The sequence below is a fragment of the Cimex lectularius genome, unplaced genomic scaffold (genome assembly GCF_000648675.2).
Source record: "Cimex lectularius strain Harlan isolate CLEC.00 unplaced genomic scaffold, Clec_2.1 scaffold169, whole genome shotgun sequence".
Taxonomy (NCBI): domain Eukaryota; kingdom Metazoa; phylum Arthropoda; class Insecta; order Hemiptera; family Cimicidae; genus Cimex; species Cimex lectularius.
The window spans coordinates 273,647-296,764 of NW_019392751.1; the positions used below are offsets into that span (position 1 = coordinate 273,647).

At 34.5% G+C, this 23,118-nt stretch overlaps 1 protein-coding gene across 2 annotated transcripts in view; it reads right to left on the reverse strand.

Moving 5' to 3' along the window:
- LOC106672017 (rootletin) overlaps positions 1-23,118 on the reverse strand; it is a 101,665-nt gene that overhangs the window by 42,427 nt on the left and 36,120 nt on the right. The window contains exon 1 of one of the 2 annotated variants that reach the window (XM_014403077.2): positions 13,880-13,922. The exons of the other annotated variant lie outside the window; for it this stretch is intronic. Coding sequence (XP_014258563.1) covers positions 13,880-13,888 — 9 coding nt within the window. The 5' untranslated portion in view covers positions 13,889-13,922. Of the gene's footprint in view, positions 1-13,879; positions 13,923-23,118 lie in introns of those variants that run through there. 2 annotated transcript variants of the gene reach the window in all.

The window sequence follows — 23,118 nt, forward strand, 5'->3', positions numbered from 1 at the left end:
AATTTGAATGGTATGTTACACTAAGTATTTAGAGGTTTATTAATTTTATGTAAGACATGAAAAAGTATAATTTCTAATTCCGTGTGGTTGGTTTGTTGAAAGTTGTCACTTCAGTTCAAACTTTTTTTATATTTTATTTCAATTCAGTGTGGCTCCATTACATCTACCATTTAGTTAAACATTTAAATACCAAAACAGTATTTATTTATTTATATATCTGTACGTACAGCAGTCAGGCGATAAAATGAAGGGAGGCTAAATCCCGAATGGAGTCACGCAATGCTACGAGGAAGGGAGGACAACTTTTTAATAAAACGGGGTGGCTGAGCGTTCGGTAGAACAGGCAATTTAACTAATCTCAGAGGCATTTTTCCAAGAGGCGTAAGCCCGATCTTTATTTACAAAAGTTTTTAACGGCCAATCCCACTTTTTTTTCACCGGTAGTAATTTCACTTCGCCCTTACCTCAAGATCGTAATTTCCGCGAGTATCGTTACAACGTTCCCAACCAGTCAACAGTTTCGGCCCTTCAAAGAGCTTTTAAACTCTAATCTTTTATTGACACGAGAGAACAAACCAAGCTGTGCGAGAATTTATCGTCAATTTACCGTATTCCTCCTACTGATCGTCTATGATCTGCCAATTAAACCTAATTATATCAGTTTAGCTGAACACTTAAGCTCTTAGGTATTCTTGTTTCTGAAGTAGACATCGTACATGTCTACCCAATGAAAACACCGAAATAACTCGTAGCCAAAATCGTTAATCGTTTTGGACAAGTTATTAATGAAAATTATGATTTTTTTTTAGGTTTTAACAAGATATATCAGTTTATTAGCACTACTGTTTTGGTCTCAATTATCCTTGTTTTTGACATAGAAATAGCACATAATAAATAACACCAAGCTAAAACACCGATACATGTAGCTGGTAATAAAAAAACTCACTGTTGCTTGCCGGTGTTTTTTTTTAAACATGCCCAGTTGTCAGGATGATAGGTTCAAATTCAGGGTCGGTGTACCCTTAGTCGCCATTTCAACACCACCGTGGGCGAATATTCTATTGGTTTTTTGTTTTTAAGACAATTACATGTACCAATAAAGGAAGGCCTCAAGAATCACTCACCCCGGCTGATGGAAGTCCGAGGTCAGACCTCTGTCTTATCCGTTCATCCGCCAAGGTTGAGCTCCGGGAGCTACCAACAGGTAGGTTATATCAGCCCCCAACGCAACCAATTCATAAATCCGTTCATACTCTCCCCTACCCTTAAATACATTCTTACTTATTTATATACCATTCACTCAGTTTGGGTAATGGAGTACTCGATATTCCTCCATCACCCTTTATACTTATTATATAACTAACTTAGTTAAGGGTCCAAGGGCTACTCAATATTCCACCATCGGCCCTTTTATATTACCCAATCTCGCCAATATATACATTCACTCTCAACACACGCTTGAAAATTATCATTACTAAATACTATAAAACAACCCTGCTTCCTCCAAGAATCGGAAGAGCGGACCAGATACTCGCTGCCGTGCTCAAGCTCAATTCTCATATCGGATGGCATTTCTTTGCGCTCTACCTCAACCTTTCTCTGAATGCTGGAATACGCAGGTTTCGGCCTAACAGTATGTGTGTCAACCTCGCATGGCCTATTCTTAATCGGCTGGGGGTTACCCTTCTCCTTCGATTCAGGTCCTCTGAGGGCCACCGATTACCAGTGTTCTTGATGGAATTGAATTGAGAATTGAGAATTGAGAACTCTTGAGTTTATTACGTTATAACCACTTGGTAATTATTCTTTTTACGTACGTATTATCTATTTATTTGCTCATTGTAATTGATCAAATAGTCAGTTGGAATATAATCTCATGTATTAGTAATTCTTTTTAGAATAATATATCTCTGAATATATATTTTCTCTTTTTATACTCTCTCTCTCTCCCTCCCTCTCTTTCTTTTCTCTCTCTCTCTCTCTCTCTCTCTCTCTCTCTCTCTCTCTCTCTCTCTCCCTCCCTCTCTTTCTTTTCTCTCTCTCTCTCTCTCTCTCTCTCTCTCTCTCTCTCTCACTGTCCCTTAATCTCTCCGAGTATATATTAATGATGGGATTTATTGTATCTAAAATTGTAACACCTATTGAAAGTTAACATTAATTACATAACATAAATGTTCATAATACATATTTTTTCTGTTTACTCTAAGAAACTATTCTATATTTACCGTCTACTAAATCGCAATAAAAATTCCAGCTTTTTTACAAAAGAAGAGTTATTAACTTCTATATTTTGCCCGTATTATTATTACGTAACAATGGAAAAGTAGTTTATAGGGTGTCCGAGTTGAATGAGACTGAGTTGACACGAAAGCGAACCGTTTTACAAATTATAAGGTATAATGATGTTATTAACTAAGCTAATTTATAAACTTTTTTTTATGAAGTTCGTGCGCCAACAAACTGGTTAGACTAAGCGGATCCGGAAAGAGTTCAGGGGAAGCCCTTGATAAAATTAGAATATAATATGTTTACCACGATAGAAAATGTTGTGTGTGCACGTATGCAATTGATGTTGCGTCTATAAAATTGGATTTCATATTGATGAACTTGTAGTTTGATGTGGATTAAACTTATTGGGTCAATTCGCTAACAAGTCACAAGACGAGGCGGACCCAGATCTTCAAGAAAAAACTTATCGAATCAAATCAACTTTAACTGTTGGACGGTACAGATCCTAAAGATCTCCTTTGAATGCTGTACGTACTGCTTTTTGAAATTTTAATTTGGCAACATATCACTCTCTTCAGTTGTTTACCTGTTGGTCAGCCTTAACAACTGAGAGCAGACTAAGATCAAATTTTACCCTAGCACCTTACAACAGTTTAATTGGTTCCTGTTAATCTCAATATCTATCAAAATTTGCTTTAAGCGATAATTCATTTATATAATAAATATCAAGTCATTACAAGAAGATTGCCCGTTATCGTAAGTTCAAAATCTGTTGGACTCGGGGTGTCGAAATTTCGAAACTCTTTGATGATACGCTAGGTTTTTTTCTTTTTATTTTACTATTGTTTATTGTTATTTATATTTTTAAATATGAAGAGGTTGGAAGTTCGTGACCTTAGCACAAATCGTTTTAAATCGTATGATTTTCAATTATTTTGTAAACAAAAACCTTGCTTTATACTCTGGAAAAAGACCCTTTGTTTGAAACCTGATCCGCGTTGCCTCGCTTCTTTCTCAATAATGAGCTGGTTTTCGACAAACTGTAGAGAAAAAAAGCAAAATTGCAGTCAACATTGATTGAACGGAACTAATTTTTAGTGAAATTTTGATTGCCACTAATACTTTTTCCGTTTGGTCCGTCGAAAAATTAACTATCTGTACCATTAAGTACAACAGGGACGAGGAAAAACGTCCTTCTAATCTGATGTTAAATCAATTATCAATCTCTTGACAATCTCTTAGTAAAAGCAAATATTGATGACCACATTCCTTATACTACCTAAAAATTCGTTCGTCGATACTTCCGTAAAACATTTAATAATTAAAATTTCAAAATGAGCTCAAATCAGAATAACGAACTTATGCCAAACTTTATAATTTCCCTAAATCCCTGCAAATACATGGGTCAAATTTTTGATTATAAAACCTAGAGAATTTATGTTTTTACAAATTTCTTTTAGAAGAGAATTAGAGCGGACAAATTCACAAAGTTTAGCGTTGAAAACTGTATTTTTCCTATGCCCACTGTGCACTCTCAAAATTTTCAACACCAGCTAATTACTTTACTACAAAGTATATTTTACTTACAATAATAGTTTGTAATGACAAAACTCTTCGTTAATAATTTGCTTATGTTTTCTCTCGAAGAATAAAAAAATATGAGTGGTTACGTTATTATACAGCTATCAGACAATATTTGGCAGCAAGGAGGACAAATTTATCTACAAATATTTGTTTCGTGGTCCGCTTGATCAAATAAATTCTGTTCAATTAATTAATCTTTAATTAAGGTTTTGGTTGAGATAAAAAATGGCAAAAAGGAGAGAAAATTCAAAAAAGGTGGGGTTGAGATGGGAAGCTAATGTCCGAGTGGATCGAAGTCACGATAGCTCAAGTGGTAGAGTAGCGGCGTATTTAGTCAAAGGTTGTGGGTTAGAATCCCGCTAGTGATACTGACTTTTTTTATCTCAAACAAAACTTTAATTAAAGATTAATTAATTGAAAAGAATTTATATACAAAGTTATGCAAGGAGAGAGCTAAAAGAAGTAAAAGCAGGTTTTCCTCCAAAGACTGTTCTTGGCCTATCCTCAGTTGAATGAATACTGGTTCAAAGGTGTACAAAGGTGTACATAAAAATGACTTCTTTTTCGAAGGTAGGGTAATAACGACTGTCTGGATTTACGGTATATAGTTACATGAATAAAAGAGTGTCTTAACGGAAAAGCCAGCCCAGTCGTCAAAAGACTTACCAGAAAGTCAAAAAAGGATCATGCCATTCAATTTTGCGCTTTGATATTGTTATTTATCGACTTAGGCATAGATCAGTTAATATCCACAATAACGGTCCAATCCAAAATACCATCAATGCCTCGACACTGCACACCTACGAACACCTACAATCACTAACCTACTATTCTACATACGGCAACTCAGCAATATACTTGCTAATCAACAACTAACCATAAAAAACAAGTCGCTCTAGGTTGCTACTAGGAAATTTTACAATAAGGGGAGGCCCTCTTCGCTGAACAGACGGTTCTTGGTCCAGGTTGACTAGAAGAAAGCCAATCACAATGCTGTTTACCTATCTACTGTCTTCACCTCACACGTCTACATCATAGATCCCGATTATATTCTACAGAGCGAAGACTTCCTAATATCTCCTCTCACCTTATCTCTTCCCCTAAACCGTTCTCACCGTTAGATGCGCAGGATGCTATTCACCACCTCAACCTTTGCATCATCCCTAAACTACCCTATCATTTCCGGTGTACAGGGCAGTGTTCTGGCCCACTGTACACCTGTCACCCTGATACTGCTAGAAATCTTATGGAACACCTCACACTATAGGGGGTGTGAAACAAATAATAAAACTTACCCGGAAAAATCCACTCACATAAACTTCCCTCTCCGAAAGAAGATCTATCCTCTGATCGACTTCAATAAAAATTCTCAACATCAACAAGGTTCGATACCTAGGACTATCTATTGACAAACGTATGACTTGAATCTTCACAAACGACTTAACCGTCAAGAAATTGTGAAACCTTACAGTCGTTACAGAATTCTTTCACGGCTTCTTGATGAACCGCATCCAAAGAGCCAAATCCATAATTCTCCGAAAAATCCTTAATGCTCCCTATTGCCTATCCAACGAAGATACCAAAACAGACTATTCTAATATTCCTTTCCCCCAAGATGTAATACACTACCGTTATCTCCAATTTCATATAAACCATCCAACCCCCATAAATTTTCAAATACAAAAACTCTCATCCCGACTAATTCCCTGGGTCCCTCTTCATAAACGAAAAAAAGCTGGCCGCGGTATCGTATTTCGACGATCTCAATTATGCAATTTCATTTACGTAGAGAACACCTAGGATCCATAGGAGTAGTACTGCCAATGGGTACTTTCTCCACTCTTGTTTATTTATTTTATATAGTCACTGTTACTTGTTTCCCAGTTGAAGGTGTAATACACAGCAAATAAATAAAAAATAAATATAAAAAATATTGTTATTTAAATAATACAAACTAATAGTTTCCACTCAGGCTATCTAGGCTACTAGACTCTCTTGCTCACCATGAATAGTACATAAGTGATTAATTGAAAAAATTAATAAACGCAGCCATTGTAAGTAAAGTTAAAAGGTCTAATTTATACATAACAATTAGTAGATATAGAAATGCTTTAATAGTAGATATTTTAAGTTGTTTTGGTACGAAAAATATAGACATTTTCAGTGAAACAATGATAATACGGTTGTTCACAGATATGCCATAATTAAGATAAATTGCTTATATTCCTACAAAACCTGTCTATCATAAACGGTGTCTATTATTATCCTAGTTATATTTCATTAAGAATTGTAGCACCCGCATTGCTGCTGATCACGTTTATATTTTGTTTTCTTTTCGGCGGGTAATCATTTTGTTTATAGGATGCGTAGATCGTTGTGTGTGGTCTCGTGGGAGCAGCAGCTGTCGGTTGCTGATTAGCCTCATAACGTTCTAATATCTTTCACATACATCACAGTAAACCCGTTACACGGACGGTAACCCTTTTCGTGATGCTTTCCCCAGTTTTAATCTTTTATCGATCAGTGAAACGAAAAAATTTTGGAAATATGATCTGTCAAAAATTAGGCAAATTCCTTCCGTCGGAACTACCAGGATTTCCTATAAGGAATGATTTTATCACCTAATAGAAATAAAATTTTCTATATAAAACAACCACCAATAATTAATGATAGTCATCACCTTTTAATTAAATGATATTAAACTTGACATTAATAGCTGATTTAACCGCCTGCTAGGAGTACCTTTACACATTATAAATTTTGAAAGTAGTTTACATTTCTCTTTGTCTCATAAAGGCAAAATTAACAATAATAATTTTTTTATGTAAGTTTTTGGTTGAAAAGAAAATGCTAGTGTCACGAGCGGGATTCGAACCCACGACCTTCGGCTATTTCCACCAAAAACCTTACATAAAAAGAATAATTAATTGAAAAAAGTAATTTGGTCAATCAGACCGCTAAACATAATGGAAATAATAATAATCCTATCAGAATTTACAAAATTAGTGTCATGATTATTTAGAAAAAATAATTAAGAATGAGTATAACAACAAATATAGTGATAAAACAAATATGATATCTTGTAGTGTTATTTTCATATAGAACAGATACAACCAACCTTCTCTAAAAAATGACATTTCAAGGCAACCTGCCTCCTATCCAACATACAGAATTTCATTTCATTAAATATGATATACTCACGTAAATAAAAGTAAAAAATGAAATGGCAATTATCACCTGAGTTTTTAGAATTGATTAAAAAAGCAACGAAAACCACCACTGTTTTTATTTATTTATTATTTATTTTTGTTTTATATACAATATATTTACAATTCATATATTTTTGAGATTACAGTTACTATAGCGTTTTAATATAATAATTAGTCCTCAGGTTTGTACGCAATTGCATATCCTTTTTGCTAACATTTAAAGCTTATTTAAAGCTCCGAGGTATATTAGTTGAAATTTTATTCTGCATGCTTTTCCATAATTAAAGAATATCGCATAAATTTGGATTTTAATTATTAAAAAAAATATAAATTAAGCAACGAGGCCAAAAGCCTAAAATTTGATTCGGATTTCGGAATCGAAAATCCAGTTATTTTAAGTTCCTTCAAGTATGTTCCTATCACCTATGTCGACGTTGAAGTCTTTTTCGCGTACAAATATTTGTTGAGCGATAAGCCCCGTATTTCCACAGAAACTAACTTTGAAATGTATCTCATTGTCAATTTTAATTCAGATCATAAACTTAATTAATCCTAATTATTTATTTTATATAATACTTTAAATTTTAGAATTTTTTTGTGACTGGAATATTTCTCACCTATTTCTTTTCAAAATGAATATGTACTAGACCAAAAAAGTCTAGGTAAAAAAAGGCGATTATTAGGCAATTGATGTCTCGACATTCAGGTGTGTAGTTTATTATTAGTTGAAATTATACGGTATATTCAAGAGTTTTTTAGAACATATAACATTACATATTTGAGGTTTTATTAGAGCACATTATATGCATATTTGAGAATTTTTATGGCATATAATACCAGCATCTAGTAATAATTCCATTTCAACGTATTGGAATTATTCTTGCCTCCTCATTGCATAATCTGAAAATGGGAACATCGTTGAATATGCTCATGTTATGTAGATGTCATTGTTCGGTATATCACCCTCTGAGTTTAGCTCTTTCTAACTGTAGCAGTGAGTTTGCCAGTCTTGGTGAGGGTTGTTTTAGCATAAATTTAATGTTTCTAGCGCCCCTAGAATTTATCCACTTCTTTTGTCTTTTTTGGATCCATTCTGTGATGAAGGATTCTGTATTTATTTTTCTATCCCAAGAATACGTTCAAGGCATATATATGGTCTTGCGGATCCTCCTCTGCCCAGCGTGTCTGCTCTTTCGTTACCGAAAATTTCTTTGTGTCCTGGTACCCAAGATATCAATAGGTTGTTGTGTTTTTCCAGGTTTTGGAGATTTTCGATGCATTCATTGACTAGTTTTGATGTGATCTTTTTACTTGCTAATGCTTTAATAGCTGCTTGACTACTGCTTGACCGATGTTATGAGGGTTTTTGTTTTTGTAACTTCTTTTAAGGTTTTCCAAGGGACAAGTTAGTATTGATGGCATGTAATTGCTTGAAAGACCGAGGTGAACTTCCCTAATGGGTTTGATTGCTAATGCCTTGGGCTTGTTCAGAAAACGGCCATCCAGTTCCTTGGTGCATTCTGGAGCCATTTATATATCATATCATCTGATGTTCTCCTGAATTATTCTTCTAGTTTGTAGTCTGAGTCTGTTGAGACTTATAGGATGTTGTAAAGAGTGTTTCCGGGATAATTTATTCAGTCCCCATTTCTAAGAATGGGTGTCTCATTTTATTGAAGCTGAACAGCTACTAGTTGTACAGCATCTTCAATTTCCTTAAGCAACATAATATATCCGGCATCCAGGTGTTCTATTTTGATTCATCAATTCCATTGACTTTAAAAATGGGTCTTACAAAATTTGAGGGGTATTTATCAATTTATTGAACAAATAGGTAAAATCTGATAGGAATTATTTACAATTTAACATAAAAATACACGTTACAAATGAAGAATTGAAGAAACTTTTCTTCTGCCTTGGAAATAGTGGATTTTGAGAAGGTTAAAATTATAAATACCTAGCACTATGGCAATGAATAAAGATTGGTAATAGATGTTTTCCTTCGCCTAAGATAGTAGCCCAGTTACATGATTAGCCATCAAAACTGCTTCATAGCAATCTTGTTGATTTTTTAAAATCCTTGACTGTTCTGTCTTTACTGACGTCAGTGAAATTCAAACTTCAAATAAGATATTTTCACGCGTTTAAATAGTTTCATTTCACGGTAATCTTTATAAAACAGTATAAACCGTTTTGCTTGTACCATTTTAGATATGCCTTGTTAAAGGTTTGGCAGAAATCTGTGGTCCGATCCTTCTCGTTGTTAACCTTTATCCGATATTAAAGTAGGGCCGACATTCCGCTTTTTAGGCAGCAGCTTTAAATATTAAGAAGTATAGATTTAGATCATAGATTTTTTTCTTGAATAATTTTATATATTTCACTCGAGCGGCGAAACTAAAACTTCAATAAGTGAAGCTGAAACATCGCCATTTCACATGACCTGGGAGTGCTTCGAGTCTTTGGAAATTAAGACATTCATCGATACTATTACCAGAGGGATAAAATCTTCGTGACAGTGGAACGTACGTGCAGGATGGCGTGAGTACGTTCACCCGAGTCATATTTATAAAACGATTTTCCTCCATGGGCTAGTGCTACATCGATATCGCGGCTTGGAGACGGACCGGCTTTAGACTTGCCACATAAAAATAAATGCATTCCCCGTTTGCAAAGTCGGCTAGTTTGGCGTGTGGAAAAGGCGGTTTAATTAAAATTCCGTTTCCCGGGCGTATTAGGAGGGGAATTGTTAATAATGGTAAAGGGGCTATTGTTCAAACTCGAACAGTTTCCGAAAATTACTTCTCAGAAGGAAAAACCGTTTAAAACTTCTGCCGGTTGACCAGACAAATTTTTCTTTTACACTAGTTTTCAAATGGAAATGATGAATAGAGATGATGAAGTGAATGATGAAATGAAAAATTATGAACTAGTTTTCAAATGTGATGCGTTTTTCAACAGATTAAATAAATTTAAATCGATTCTAATATTTACCTTTAAATCCTATCCAGCTTATTTTCACTTGTTTGCTTTGACCATAAACGTCTTACCTTCTCTAAGCTTTATGTTATATAAAATATTTTTATTTTACTACGCTTTTTCTTTAATGTTCCTCTTATCAGAATCAAGTAAGAGAGCGAATTTGGGATATTTGTGTACTTTCGTAGTTTTTTAAATAGTTGATTCCTTTGGTCCGGCTCGTTTCCCTGCTAGCTACGTATCATACATAAAATCTCTGCATATTTTATGTATTATGGCTTCATAATCTCGGTAAAACGTTTGGCATCCAACCAGGCATTTAGGTCGGATATTTATGCCAATCCGTTTATGTTTAGTGGCCTAGTTGACCAAATTACTTATTTCAATTAATTATTCTTTTTACGTAAGGTCTCTTGGGTGAGACGAAAAAGTTAGTGTCACGAGCTGGATTCGAACCCACGACCTTCGGCTCTTTATGCCAATGTTTGATGTTTAGCGACCGGTTGTTCATTGAGTGATTGAACTAGTGAAGTGCGGTTCTAACCTGTTAGAAGCACGTCAGAAAAACGCCATTTTCATTTAACTGCAGACTTTCGACCTTTATTCGGGTCATAAATACAATCATTATGGACATACAATACATACATACAATCATATGTTGATTGAGAATTTGGGCAAAAATTATACAAGGAAAATGTAGATTATGTTCACATAATGATTAACTTAAAATTCATCTTTATGTTAACATAATACTAGATGTTGTGCATCCCCTGCCCCTTGAAGATAGCGTGGTTAAATGTCAAAACGTCGACAATTAAATGAAAAAGGTGTTTTTCTGACGTACAGCTAACCTGACCGCTCCTCACTATTTCCACCACTTATTTTTGCAAACGGTTGGAGCCTGTGAGGGAGCAGTACCATCCCGATGGATGAGGATGCTCCTCGTATTTTTGAGAATTTGTTCCTTTTTGTTTACGGGTAATTTCGAAAGGTATGCATAACAAATACATCTCACGTAATGCATTTTATAAGTACACATCCACCCAACTGCCAAGTGGTTCACCCATTACACTCATCAAGCATCCCCGAACATGCATTCGTATGAATTTGAAGTCAAATATTATCACATCATATTTAAGACAAATGACTGATAAATAAAAAGAAAGATATAGCAGGAATGGCTGTTGATCTGCGAGTCGGTAATCACATGTTGAACTAAAACTGGTCGACTCTTGACCTCTTTATTACGACACTAAGCCTCGCAGGAACTGAAGATGACGTGTGATATGATTTTGGTTGAAACAAAAAGGATCGATAGTAGGCCCTGTAAAGTTCAGTTCGATCTGTTCTATATAGATATAGTAAAATGCTTCATTTACATTTCGACGTTTATGTAATAAATTATCAGGACGTCTTTGAAAATAAACATAAATGGTACCCAATAAAAGTGTAAATGGATTAAATAAATACATTTTTCAAGCGATTAGTTTTGGGAAGAGGTTTTTTTATTATAATTATTATTGTGACATTGTTTGCGAGGTGATGAACCTTTCATCGGTCGTTTCCGATCATGTTTGTCTACTTATTCAATCTGTTTTGTTTCTCTACCCCAGCAGTAAGACTATTAGGACCAGAGCTAAAATTAATGCACGTTTTACATAACTTCCGGTTCACTGTAAGTTTTCTTCATATGGTCTGCGGGGTGATGAACTGTGCAAAACAATTCCAAGACTGAGGATGGTTAAATGCCGAAACGCGTCTGACAGATCTACACAACCAAATGCCGATTTATTAGTAACATTGTAACTTGTCGCAAGTTCTCAAGCATGAGTCCGCAGCTGCAGAAGAATCCATTTGAATGGAATCAATGTAAATAACAGCGTGTATCGTTAAATAATACAGAATTTATATAATTGATAAAACCTTTTTTTAAACGTTTGAAAAAATTAGTAAAATAAGTTTTGATAAGTGACTGTTTGGTTAAGAGGGAAATTCTGTGTAATTAAAGAGTGAAAGTTCCGTATTTATGTGAAAAAAGATTTACCCTTTGTCTGTTGAATCGTTGTATGTAGTACGATAGAGACACAGCAGTGCGACCAAAATAGGCCACCTGTGATCGTCCTAGTGTGTTCCTTGTGAATTTTACCAATCAAAAATCAAACCTCCTTCTTAACTGCTTCCAATGTGCTTGATGCCATTGGCGGAATTCTGATATAGATATGTATTCTACAAACAAGGGGATATTTTTGTCATATCAAACTTCTTATAGCCAAACAACCAAACAGAATAGATTGTTATTAATTATATACACAGTTTCGTGATTTGAGCATTTTTAGACGTATGGCAAACATGTGGAACCCATATCGAAACATCAGTCATAGGTCGTTGTAAGAAAACAGAGTCTTCAAAAATAAATACGTTCTTGAAGACATGCAAAGCATGTTAGCAGAGTGAAAGCCAGACAAAGCGGTTTTAAATTAATATAACTGTCTGGCGGTTTACCGTAGAGAATAGTCTGGAAAAATCGTAAGTATGTGGAATCGATATTTAATAACAGCGCAACATTTTATTTGGTGTAAAATAAATTTGTACTCCCCAAGCGAAAATTCATAATCGACATAAAGGCAAGGAAATTTTCAGATAAAAATATTTGTTTGCAATTAAAAACAATGACTTAACAATTATTCTTAGGAAGATGCCTTTACAAGAAATTTAAAAAATGGTAATAATGTGTGCTTCTTAGTAACCTGTTGTTTCATAATTTGTTGAAGTCAAAAGTCGGTCATGAATGAGGTAGTTTAGAAATCACAGTACTTTCTCACAAAACCAATATGAAACCACAAGAATAGTACCACTCTTTATGCCCTGAAGATGACCCGAATAAAGGTCGAAACGTCGAAAAAAATGAAAAAAGGTGTTTTTCTTAACTACCACATTCTTGGCCACTTCTCCCGATTTCAACAAATTAAAAAATCGTAATGTTGTAATTAAATATGAGTATTTTTGGAATTTAAAAAAATTAAAATGATCTCATGTTTACTTATAGATGAATTCAAATTCATAACATTCAGTCATAAGGTAACATAAGATCATTTTAATGTTTTTTTTCAATTCCAAAATACTCATTAATATTTTAAATAATAAAATGTCAACGATAACTCAAAAAATGTTGACTTTAAGCATCAAATTTCAAGCATGTGCATATACTTGAAGGCATGCAAGGGCTTGTAAATCAAATTTACGTCATTTTACATGAACGTTGTATCAGTTCTGATGAAGTAATGACAATCATAAATAATTTCCATACAAAATTATTTACTTTTTGGTGATACTCGAGACCAAAATTCATACTACAGACTGACGAACTGCCAAGCATACATGCAATGTATGTTGAAATGTGAAGAACACTTTTTATGTAAGGAAATGTGGGATGAAACCTCCAAAAAATGTTCTACACAAATGATGTTGTATCTGTTCTTTCGAATTGGTCCACCTCTAATATCTTAATCTCAAAGACAAACGTTGTCTGATTGTCAAAAGTCATTTAGAATAATAAAACTGCGTCACTAATAATTAAAAAGTATTATACTGTACTATGTATACTGATTAATGAATTGTAGTTAAAAAAGTCTTGGATTTGCAAAAAGTCTAAAATTGCTATTGATAGTATAGCAACTTAGTTCAGTCGAGATTCAAAGTGAACAAATATAAATCTTTCCTTCCCTAACGTATTCCACTAATTTTAAAGATACATTAAAAACCTTTCTTTCTGTGACTTTAAAGAATAACAATACATAAATTTTCAGAATGTCTCAAAGAATTATTTTTTGATGGTGCTGTTTTTTCAGACACCGTCGGTGCATGTGCCTGAGACTCACCCTGGGCATCCTGTTTTCCTTCCAAGGCGCCTCCTCGCCACGATCCGCGACAGAACTGTGCCGCGATGAGGCCACGATGATGCCACCTGGCGATAAAAGGGCATGCGCTATCCGACAGCCGCCTGGCCGTGTCATCCCGCTGTCTCAGGGCACATCATTCGGATCCTTTAAGCCCATCTAACTCTTAATTTTCTCACAAAAACGAGAATCGCCACGATTACAAAGGACAGCAATTAAAAAAAAAACACTAGCAACTTTAGAAACAACCAACTCCGAAGATCCTCCTATAAACATGATCCCACCGATATTATTAACAACATATATATTTAATACAGAATTGGCAATAGATTACTCGATCAAACAATGGGGCAGCCTTTTTATTCTCTTATAACGAAAGCGTACAAAATAAAGCAATTTTTGTAGTGTAATATACCTCCCCCTCGGAATCTTCGTCGGTCGCCGATAGGAACGATATGTCGATGATGGATGCTGGCAATGGTTCTCTGCATCTTCCTTCCTTCCCCCATCCAAGGCTGGCGCCTACTGGTAAAAAGAGGAGTTTATAAACAAAAGAGGAGTATATAAAATATGAACATATGCATTATGTTAGTGAGTTTTCATTTTTAGTTTTGATCACTTATGCAATATTCATCTCCCTCTATATCACTCTCTTTCTCTACACTTATCACTTGTTGGTCGTCTAACCTTTTTCCCCAGAAATTTCTGTGTCTCTGTGACTTTCTCTCTCACTCACTCTCTCGATATATATNTATATATATATATATGTATATATATATACACACACCTATCTATCACTTTCACTTTCTATCTCTCAATCTCAGTCTCACTCTCGCATTCATTCTTTATCCGTCAATCTTTTTCTTATTTTTGAATATTCCTCTCCTTCCCTATCTCTTTTTCTCTCTTGTTATGAGTTTGTCGTCATACCTATGTCTTGCATTCTCTTATTCACTCCCCATCTCTTTCTGCTCTCACTTTCAATTATTTTCTTGGTTTCTGTCTAAATATATACTACAACGGAATTGAAAGGGCGAACTAACGTGTGTATGCATTTATAAAAATTATATATAAAATTACTAATGTGTGCAATTGAACGGAACTGGTTTTTGCTACTGTTCACTAGAGCAGGTATTCCGTACCCAACAGAATGTTGGTCGTACTATTGTATGAAAATAAATAATAGAAAGAAAAAAGTTTTTGCTATTACATACCAGCAGCATATGTAGCGTATAATAAGTGCCAAAGGATTTTACACTGTATCCATAATGTTTTTTTTATATAATTTTGTCGTTTTTATATTGTTTTGTTTTATATACATTCCTTTATCTATATCCATGATTTTGTTTGCGGAAAATTATCTTTCTTCAGTAAATAGGTCACTTCTGTTACCTGGAGTGATGTTTATTGTACATTAAAGTGTTAATATCTTGTAAAACTCTCATTTCGCTAATTTTTATAAAAATTAAGATATCGAACATCGGGAAATATGCTTAAAAATGATATTATTTTGAAATCCGAAATAAAAAATGCGGGTCTCATTTTTAAAAAAATTCTGTTGGGAGTATTTTTGGCCAAAAAACAATGAACCAAAAAGTTATTTCTGGAACCAATGAACATCTAAACACTAGTTTTAGAAAAAAAGATTAGTTAGAATTGGACCAAAATTAACAAGTTTGGAAGTGGGCATCTTCCGTGGGACATTCTGTATCCATCATCTAATAACAGTCTAAACAGGTTTATTCACTTTTGTACAATTATAAATTTGTTATCATTTATTTTTGTAATTTATATAAGTTAACGTTCCTTTTCTCCCTCTTTCCATTCTTACACTGCCAACCGACCAAGACAACAGACCAGACATTTTTAATCTTGTCAAGATTATTTAAAGTGAGAAAGAGCTTCTTGCAAGAGTTATTATTAAGAAACAAAACATTTTCCCGATAAGATGGGCATGAGGTTGGCGTTTTGTATTTAAAGGCCATCTTATCTTACATCCATTAGATGACAGAGGTTGCTAAACCTTTGACAAATTATGACTAAGTACTCATTTCGTTCTGTCCAGTTTAACTTTGAATGTAAAATTTAAATGAACATCGTGAAACTACCTGAATTAATATGGCAATGCAGATTTTTTTTATGGCAGTTGCATTATAGTTCATCGTACTATCGTTCATGGAGTACGTCACGATTTACGAGCCCGTTGACAGTTCCATTGTCCACGATCTGGGACAGTTTGTGTATCCCTTCTCTTTGACGTAACGGAATTTCTGGACGGGCAGTGCGCGTGACTGCAGTCAGGAACGTAAACAGACAAAACGGCGGATTTATTTTTCGAAAACTATAATCTGACTCTAATCGGTTTTGTGAGGACAAAGTCCGCAAGATGACACTCGATGAGAGGCAATGTCTAGACATCGACCGACCTCAAATCTCGTTATCCTTGCCCCTTGTTTTTAACCCAAAAACCATTTGGCACAATTTCAAAAGATATCCAACAAGAAGTTACTATTTAATTATCATTAAATATTAAATACAAATAAATAAATAAGTGATCATTATTAAATAAATATATATTATTATATTATATATAATATTATTACAAACCATACTGTTACAAAAACAGTAGAATCTGCAACACTTAAAACAGTAAAGTTACTTTGTAAAAACAAACAAAAACAGAATAATTATTCAAAATATTAACTGTAATTAAACTAGGTTGCTCTGATACGATTTCGATTTTTTGCATTTTGTTCTTATTAAGTTTGTATTGTCTCTCTACCACACTAAGAAAAAACGTTCTGTTTAACATTTATAAGATTTCTCTAATTCTGCCAAACTTGGGTTTGTTACTACTTCTACTTGTTTAAATTGTCTCACTCTTCTAAGCCATAATCCCCGACCAGAGGAATATCGAGTACTCTGGGGTTGAGAATGTGACCAGACTTTTATTTTTGTGGTTATGTATATATGTAGGTTTTGTATGTACGTTTTATATCTATTCTGTAGTTGATAACCTGAGGTACAAATGATAGGCTAGCAATTTAGAACATCGACTTAGTTTCCATATAATAGCAGAGAGTAAGTAACAGATCGAGACGCTCAAATGGCTGCAGATTGAAAAATGAGCATAAAAGTACAGAAAAATAAGTAAAAACACGCAAAGGTCCTGCGATGATCTCAGCTGTTTGTCAGCCCCTACACTTCTTACATTATTATGATTATTAGATATAATGAACAAAAATGTAAATTGCTTAAATTGTAATTAATAATTGTGATTAATAATTGTAATAAATTGTAATTAATGCATAAATTGTAATTTATCGGATTGGTTTAATGATGTTGGGGCGATGATAAGATATCTATCTACTTTCTCTATAAACCAGGACAAATTTTACCGCTCCATCAATGTTAGACAAGAATTTTTCTCCATCGAAAGGTCGAATTTTTATTAGATACTTAGGAAAGTAATTATAATAGTTGTCAGAGTTGTTGTCACTTGTTCACCCTGGTGTGATACGATAACGGGATTGACAATATTCACCCTTATCGGTACAATGGTAACATCCTGTGACTAAATCTGGAATAGAAGCCACTTGGCCAAATTTCAATCAGATTATACTCAGACAACAGATCGGATAATGTAAATAAATAAAAGATTTTTTATTTGCTCTTGAAAAATCACTGCAGTCACATTCGGTTCAAATTGGGCAAATTGGTAAATGCGAATTACAATAAATTATAAATCCATTTTGTAACTTATCTCGACCTTTAACGAAGAAAGCTCATAAAAGGACAACTTAACGAAAAATCTGTATTAAAATTGAAATAGTCCAACTTTTCATTCATGTTCCGATTAGAGAAAATATTCCCAACAAAAACTTTCAGTTGTAATAAATTTGCAGTACTCAAGTTTTGGCGTACATATATTTGTCTGAGGGAAATCCCAGGGCCACTCGCAAGATATGAAATATATCTTTTACAAGATGTATTGACTGACCAAAGTTCAAAATTGGTCTACATTCTAGAGTATGCGAAACGAAAAAATGGGTAATAAAATAAATATTGTGTTTTGTTGAAGATTAAGACAAGAACTAATGTGGATTTTTAACATTTTTATCGAAGATAATGTAATTATTTCGTGCTCAAATGACAAAAAAATATTTGTGCAGGAACCCATCAATCTTTTCCAAATTAAAAAAATACTAAGTGAAAACTCCTATATTTACTACTAGTGGAATTAAAAAACGAATGTTCCAATTTTTTTAAAACTATTTTTTTCTTATGGTTACTTTTAACTCCTTCCTTGGGCACGGGGTACTCTATATTCATTCAGGGTACTCATATATTCAGAAGTCTTAAGCCTAGCGGTCACATGAAATTTTGTGCAATAGTTTAAATTTTAGGTTTAGGAATTGGCTTCTTTACGACCTTACGCACTCTGAACAATATTGATCTATTGTCCAATCTTCATCATTGTTTATGAGCTGTTTTAAGCTTAACGGCCTATTTGCACTACCTGCTAGATGCGATACCACGAGAGTAGAAGGTGCAATCGCAATGATAAGAGCTGTCATTGACTTTGCATTCGACTTCTTCTTCGTTTTCTTTTTCTAGTTCTTCTTCTTGTTTGCCATATCTGCACAGGCTTGTTTCTGTTTCTATGAGTTTATTTATATGCTTCCAGTCTTAACGCGTCTTAAATTTAGAAATTCTGCTGTTCGTTCCTGCGGCTGTCCGAGCAATGCACCTTTCCGCATGGCCCTTTCTTGGTATAAATTCCCATCGAACCGAGGACTTATACTGCTGGCGGCTACGTTTCAATAAGATTACCACAAATGTTCCCTATCTACGGTGCCATAGATGGAATTTCTACTGCTGAGGGCTTAACTGTTCTAAGGGCTATAAAGTACATAGAGGAACACCGCAGCCAAACATACATAGTCTTGTAGGACGGATTCAGTGTCCTCTCCGCTGTTAGAGGCTGCGGCAATAAGGGCTCGTTGATTACTGCTCTAACAATGCTTGATGGAACTAAGTAAAACGGTATAGTTTCCTGATTGTGGTAAAAGCTAACAACAATCATTACAAAAACCAAGTCGACCTCATTGCCAAACAAGATGCCAGCTCAGATGCCGAAAAAATGGTCACGGTCACCGACATAATCTCACATATAAGTATATATGCAAGATAAAAATGGCAAATGGAGTACGACATGGCAAACCCACTAAAAGGGGAAATTTATTGCAAGCATTCAACCCACGATACGGTCCAAACCATGGTTCAGAAACATTTTTCACATCCATTTGCAGACTCCGACTTAACCGCAACTGTTTGCCATACCACCTTTAAAAAATTGACATAAATCACAGCCCAGCTGTGACCAGGAAATAGTGGCAGACAAGGACCACGTTCTTCTGTCCTGTTCTTTCCTTCTAAAAGGAACGTAATTTTAATCAACATAAATAAACCCCAAATAAGAGACGCTATATATAGTTGTATTGTGGCTAATAACTTGGTTATCTAATTAGTGCGTCCTATCCGGGATGCAGTACGGGGTGAGTTCTGGGGGCTCTGAGCGCTGTGAGCACCAGATAGTAGGCGAGGAGTGGACTTTTCCATGGCACTTTAGTGATGTAAATGGTTTTTGTCCTTGTCGCTCTTTATGTCTATTATAAGAAAGAAAGATACACTCCCCTAGAAGTGAAGGGCCGGTATCCACCTCTGACCTCTGAAGGGGTGGGTCGCGGGTTGCCTCTCCGTTTGCTCTTAAAATGTAAGGCACACTTTTACCAGGAAAAAATGTCAAATACATTTTTAATTGTTTATTTACGGCTTTATATATAAATTCTATATATCATCGCCTTCGGGCAAGCGATTTTCTTTCGGAGCTATCAAATTACGTTACGTATTTTATCTTGCGTTTCCCTTCGTGCTTCAATTACCGTTGTCAATTGAGTGAAAATCGGGGTAAACGAGCAGGGCCAGGAGGATTCGTGCCGACGGCGAGCATCACGGAAACGATAGGAGGCAGCATAGGCGACACGATCCCAGGATTTTATCAATTATGTCGAATCCCTTTACATTATCGCCTGGGTTTTTCTACTTTGTCTTCGCCTAATCACGTCACGAAGAAGTTCTGCTATCAGGACAGATTTGAAAGTCGAGGGATTTCTGTTCAATTTTCGATGGCAAATCCTGCTGTTTTACCGTGTAAAGCACGCCAATGAAATCGTCTAACGCTTTAACTCTACATAATACCAAAAACCTTTTTTTAAATATTTATTTATTACGAATTTTACAATTACCAATTTTAGTCATAAGGAGTAAATGCGATGATTTGTTACAATGACAATATTGCGTTTTACATTTTATAAGAGTACACACACCAGCGATGACCATCTTGCATTGGGTCCATAAATTTCTCATGCAATTTTTAGGTCATAAACGCTTCCTAAGTGTGGTATTTGCAGGAATGGTGGAATAAGAAAGCTGTTGGACTTGTTTTTGATTTTGATTATTTGCAAACTTTTAACATAACAAACTCTCTTTGTTCTGCTAAATAAGTAAGTAATTGGACCACAGTTTGTTTTAGTGTGTGGCACATACGAGAACGCTTTCTGTCTAACAACAGTCCTGTGCAATTTAATTAAAATAATAGTAATGTTTTATATTTAGGAAAGGTTAAATACAAAGCATGAAATATCACATTTTCTGTAACCTCATCTATGCTAGTGCTCATTGTCGAATGTACCAAGAAGCTCGGCGGTCCTTTTTCTTTTGTCTTTGTCTTGTATTTTTGATGGAGGTATTATGAAGAGAAGTGAAGAGGTGATGATTATAACTGCATAATTTCGTCTTATTCGGGAATGTGTATGACTTAGTTTCTTACAAACCAAGAAGTGATATGAGACCTAGTACTATTTGAGTGTTACTAGCTAGTTGTATTATTGTAAAATATTATGTGTGAAAAACAATTGTTTCAGAAGTAGGCATAGGAAAATAGAACCAAGCATGAACAATCGGCTGAACATGAACATCGTCGAACATAGTCGTTAGACGATGAACATGAACAATTTGTTGATATATGTAACGGAAAGATTATAAAAAAACAAAAATATGCCTGTGAAAATACGTTGTGAGACAGAACATATATTCAAAAGTATATATTGAAGTCGTATTATTAATAAACGAAACAATTAAGAGAAAATTAACTAATAACGTCCAACACACAGACACAAAGAACCAATCAACAATAACAAAAAGTAAGATTGGCATGCTGCAAAAGAACATTAACATAAGTGAGAACGAAAAAATGACAAGTTTGATTACATAGCGACGAGATAAAAAGCACTTCATACTGCACAACAAAATATGAGAACAAAATAACAACACATTTAAAGATCAAATAAAAACCAATTAAATCCTAATAATAACCAAAATTAAAAGTTTAACAATTCAATTTTATCGGTTGATTAAATGGACATAAGTTCGGAAATTTGTCTTTGACTAGTTAGTGGAATTAATTAATGGAAAATATACATTTAGGGTTCTTGGGTAGAACCTTGATCCGAAAAAAACATGTAGCAATCGGGAAAGTTTGTTTTATGTATTATTCATTTACAGCTCCAAAAATCAATGTTTGCAAAAAGGCTTGGTACATTTTTTCATGCATTTTGTAGGAAGCTAGTTTGCACAAATGACCACTGAAGATGGTGAAATACCGAAACACGTCAGGCAAACCGAGTTTGTGTTGGTAGGTAGGCTAAGAGATTGTTGACCTCATCTAAACATCCCTCAATTTAATTTAATACTAGTTAAAATACAAAAGTTGAACAGTTCACCATATCGAATAGTTCATCACCTTATCACGAAAAACCCTGCATCTTCCCTGTTTACGGAATCCGTCAGAAAATCATAATTGATAATGATACAAGTCTAACCGATACATTTATTGGGTTTATAATCACCAGTATGATTGTCATTAGAAAAACACAAATCGATACGTTAACAGGAAACAATTACTAAATTTGTAAATTTGCTGACTTGCACATTTCCATACTTTCTAGTTTTGATTTATTAATGCAACTATTGCAATATTTAGAGATAATTATCCGCTATCACTGTTCATTACTTTTTTTTGTTCTTAACGCGATTGTAATAACTCGCCAGTGACGGTCTAATTTATCTAGAAAAAATACACAAACATTTGGACTTTGGATATGTGGTATTGGAACTGTGAATAGCAGGATGAAGATTCAAGAATTTCGTTTACGTCAGCCAACAACTTTTGTTAGCCCCCCTTGGTCTTTGAAACATCTGTTGAATACCACGGGATTTATATCGGGTTGTCCGGAAAATAATGCAGGATTTTAAGTTTTCATTAAAAAAAATCTATATAAAATATTCTGTTTACGTTTACAGGATTACTCATTTGTATGAATGTCANAGTTTCTTTTTTTTTGTTTAATACCAAAATCCTGCATTATTTTCCGGACAACCCAATATTAGCCGGTCTGGCAGATAAACCGAGTTGTCCTTTACTCTTCCAATCCCCTGATTACTAAATATATACGTCACGGAATAGGTCGCCACACTTTGACACTAGCTAATTCAACCGACTTCGGCGTACGTTTAAATCCGACCTGGCAATTATAGTCAATGTTTTTCTCCGATACTTTGGAAAATCCTCCGAAATTTTTGTCTAGACCGTTGGATACGAAGCGAAAAGAAAAGTTTACAATTGTCAATTAACAAATGAACTTTGGATTCCCATTTTATCGCCTTTAAACAAAAAAATTGTCTTTTTATTTAATTAAAAAGAATCGTTTTCTTATCGTTTTCCTAAAGAGATGAAATTATGTTTTACGGGTTGATAGGACGCGTTAGGGTAATATTAAGGGGCCACAGTTCGAGGAGAAAACAAATATGCCAATCAAACTAGAGTCAATGGGTTGGGGAGGAGATATTTGTATTATTTCACCAAACAGATGTGACGATAAAATAGTACTGTTTAATGTCTAATGTTTGAACGTCAAAAATGTTTTCTTAACAAAAAATCATAATAAAGTCGCGTGTTCCCTGACGTGCGGTAACTATTGCTCGCATAAATACACAGTGAACGGAACGAGTCTTTTTAGCACGACAATCCAAGGCATCAATCGTGATAAAAATAAAATACTGAATTAGCGGACATTTCAATAGTGATGTAACGGTTTTAG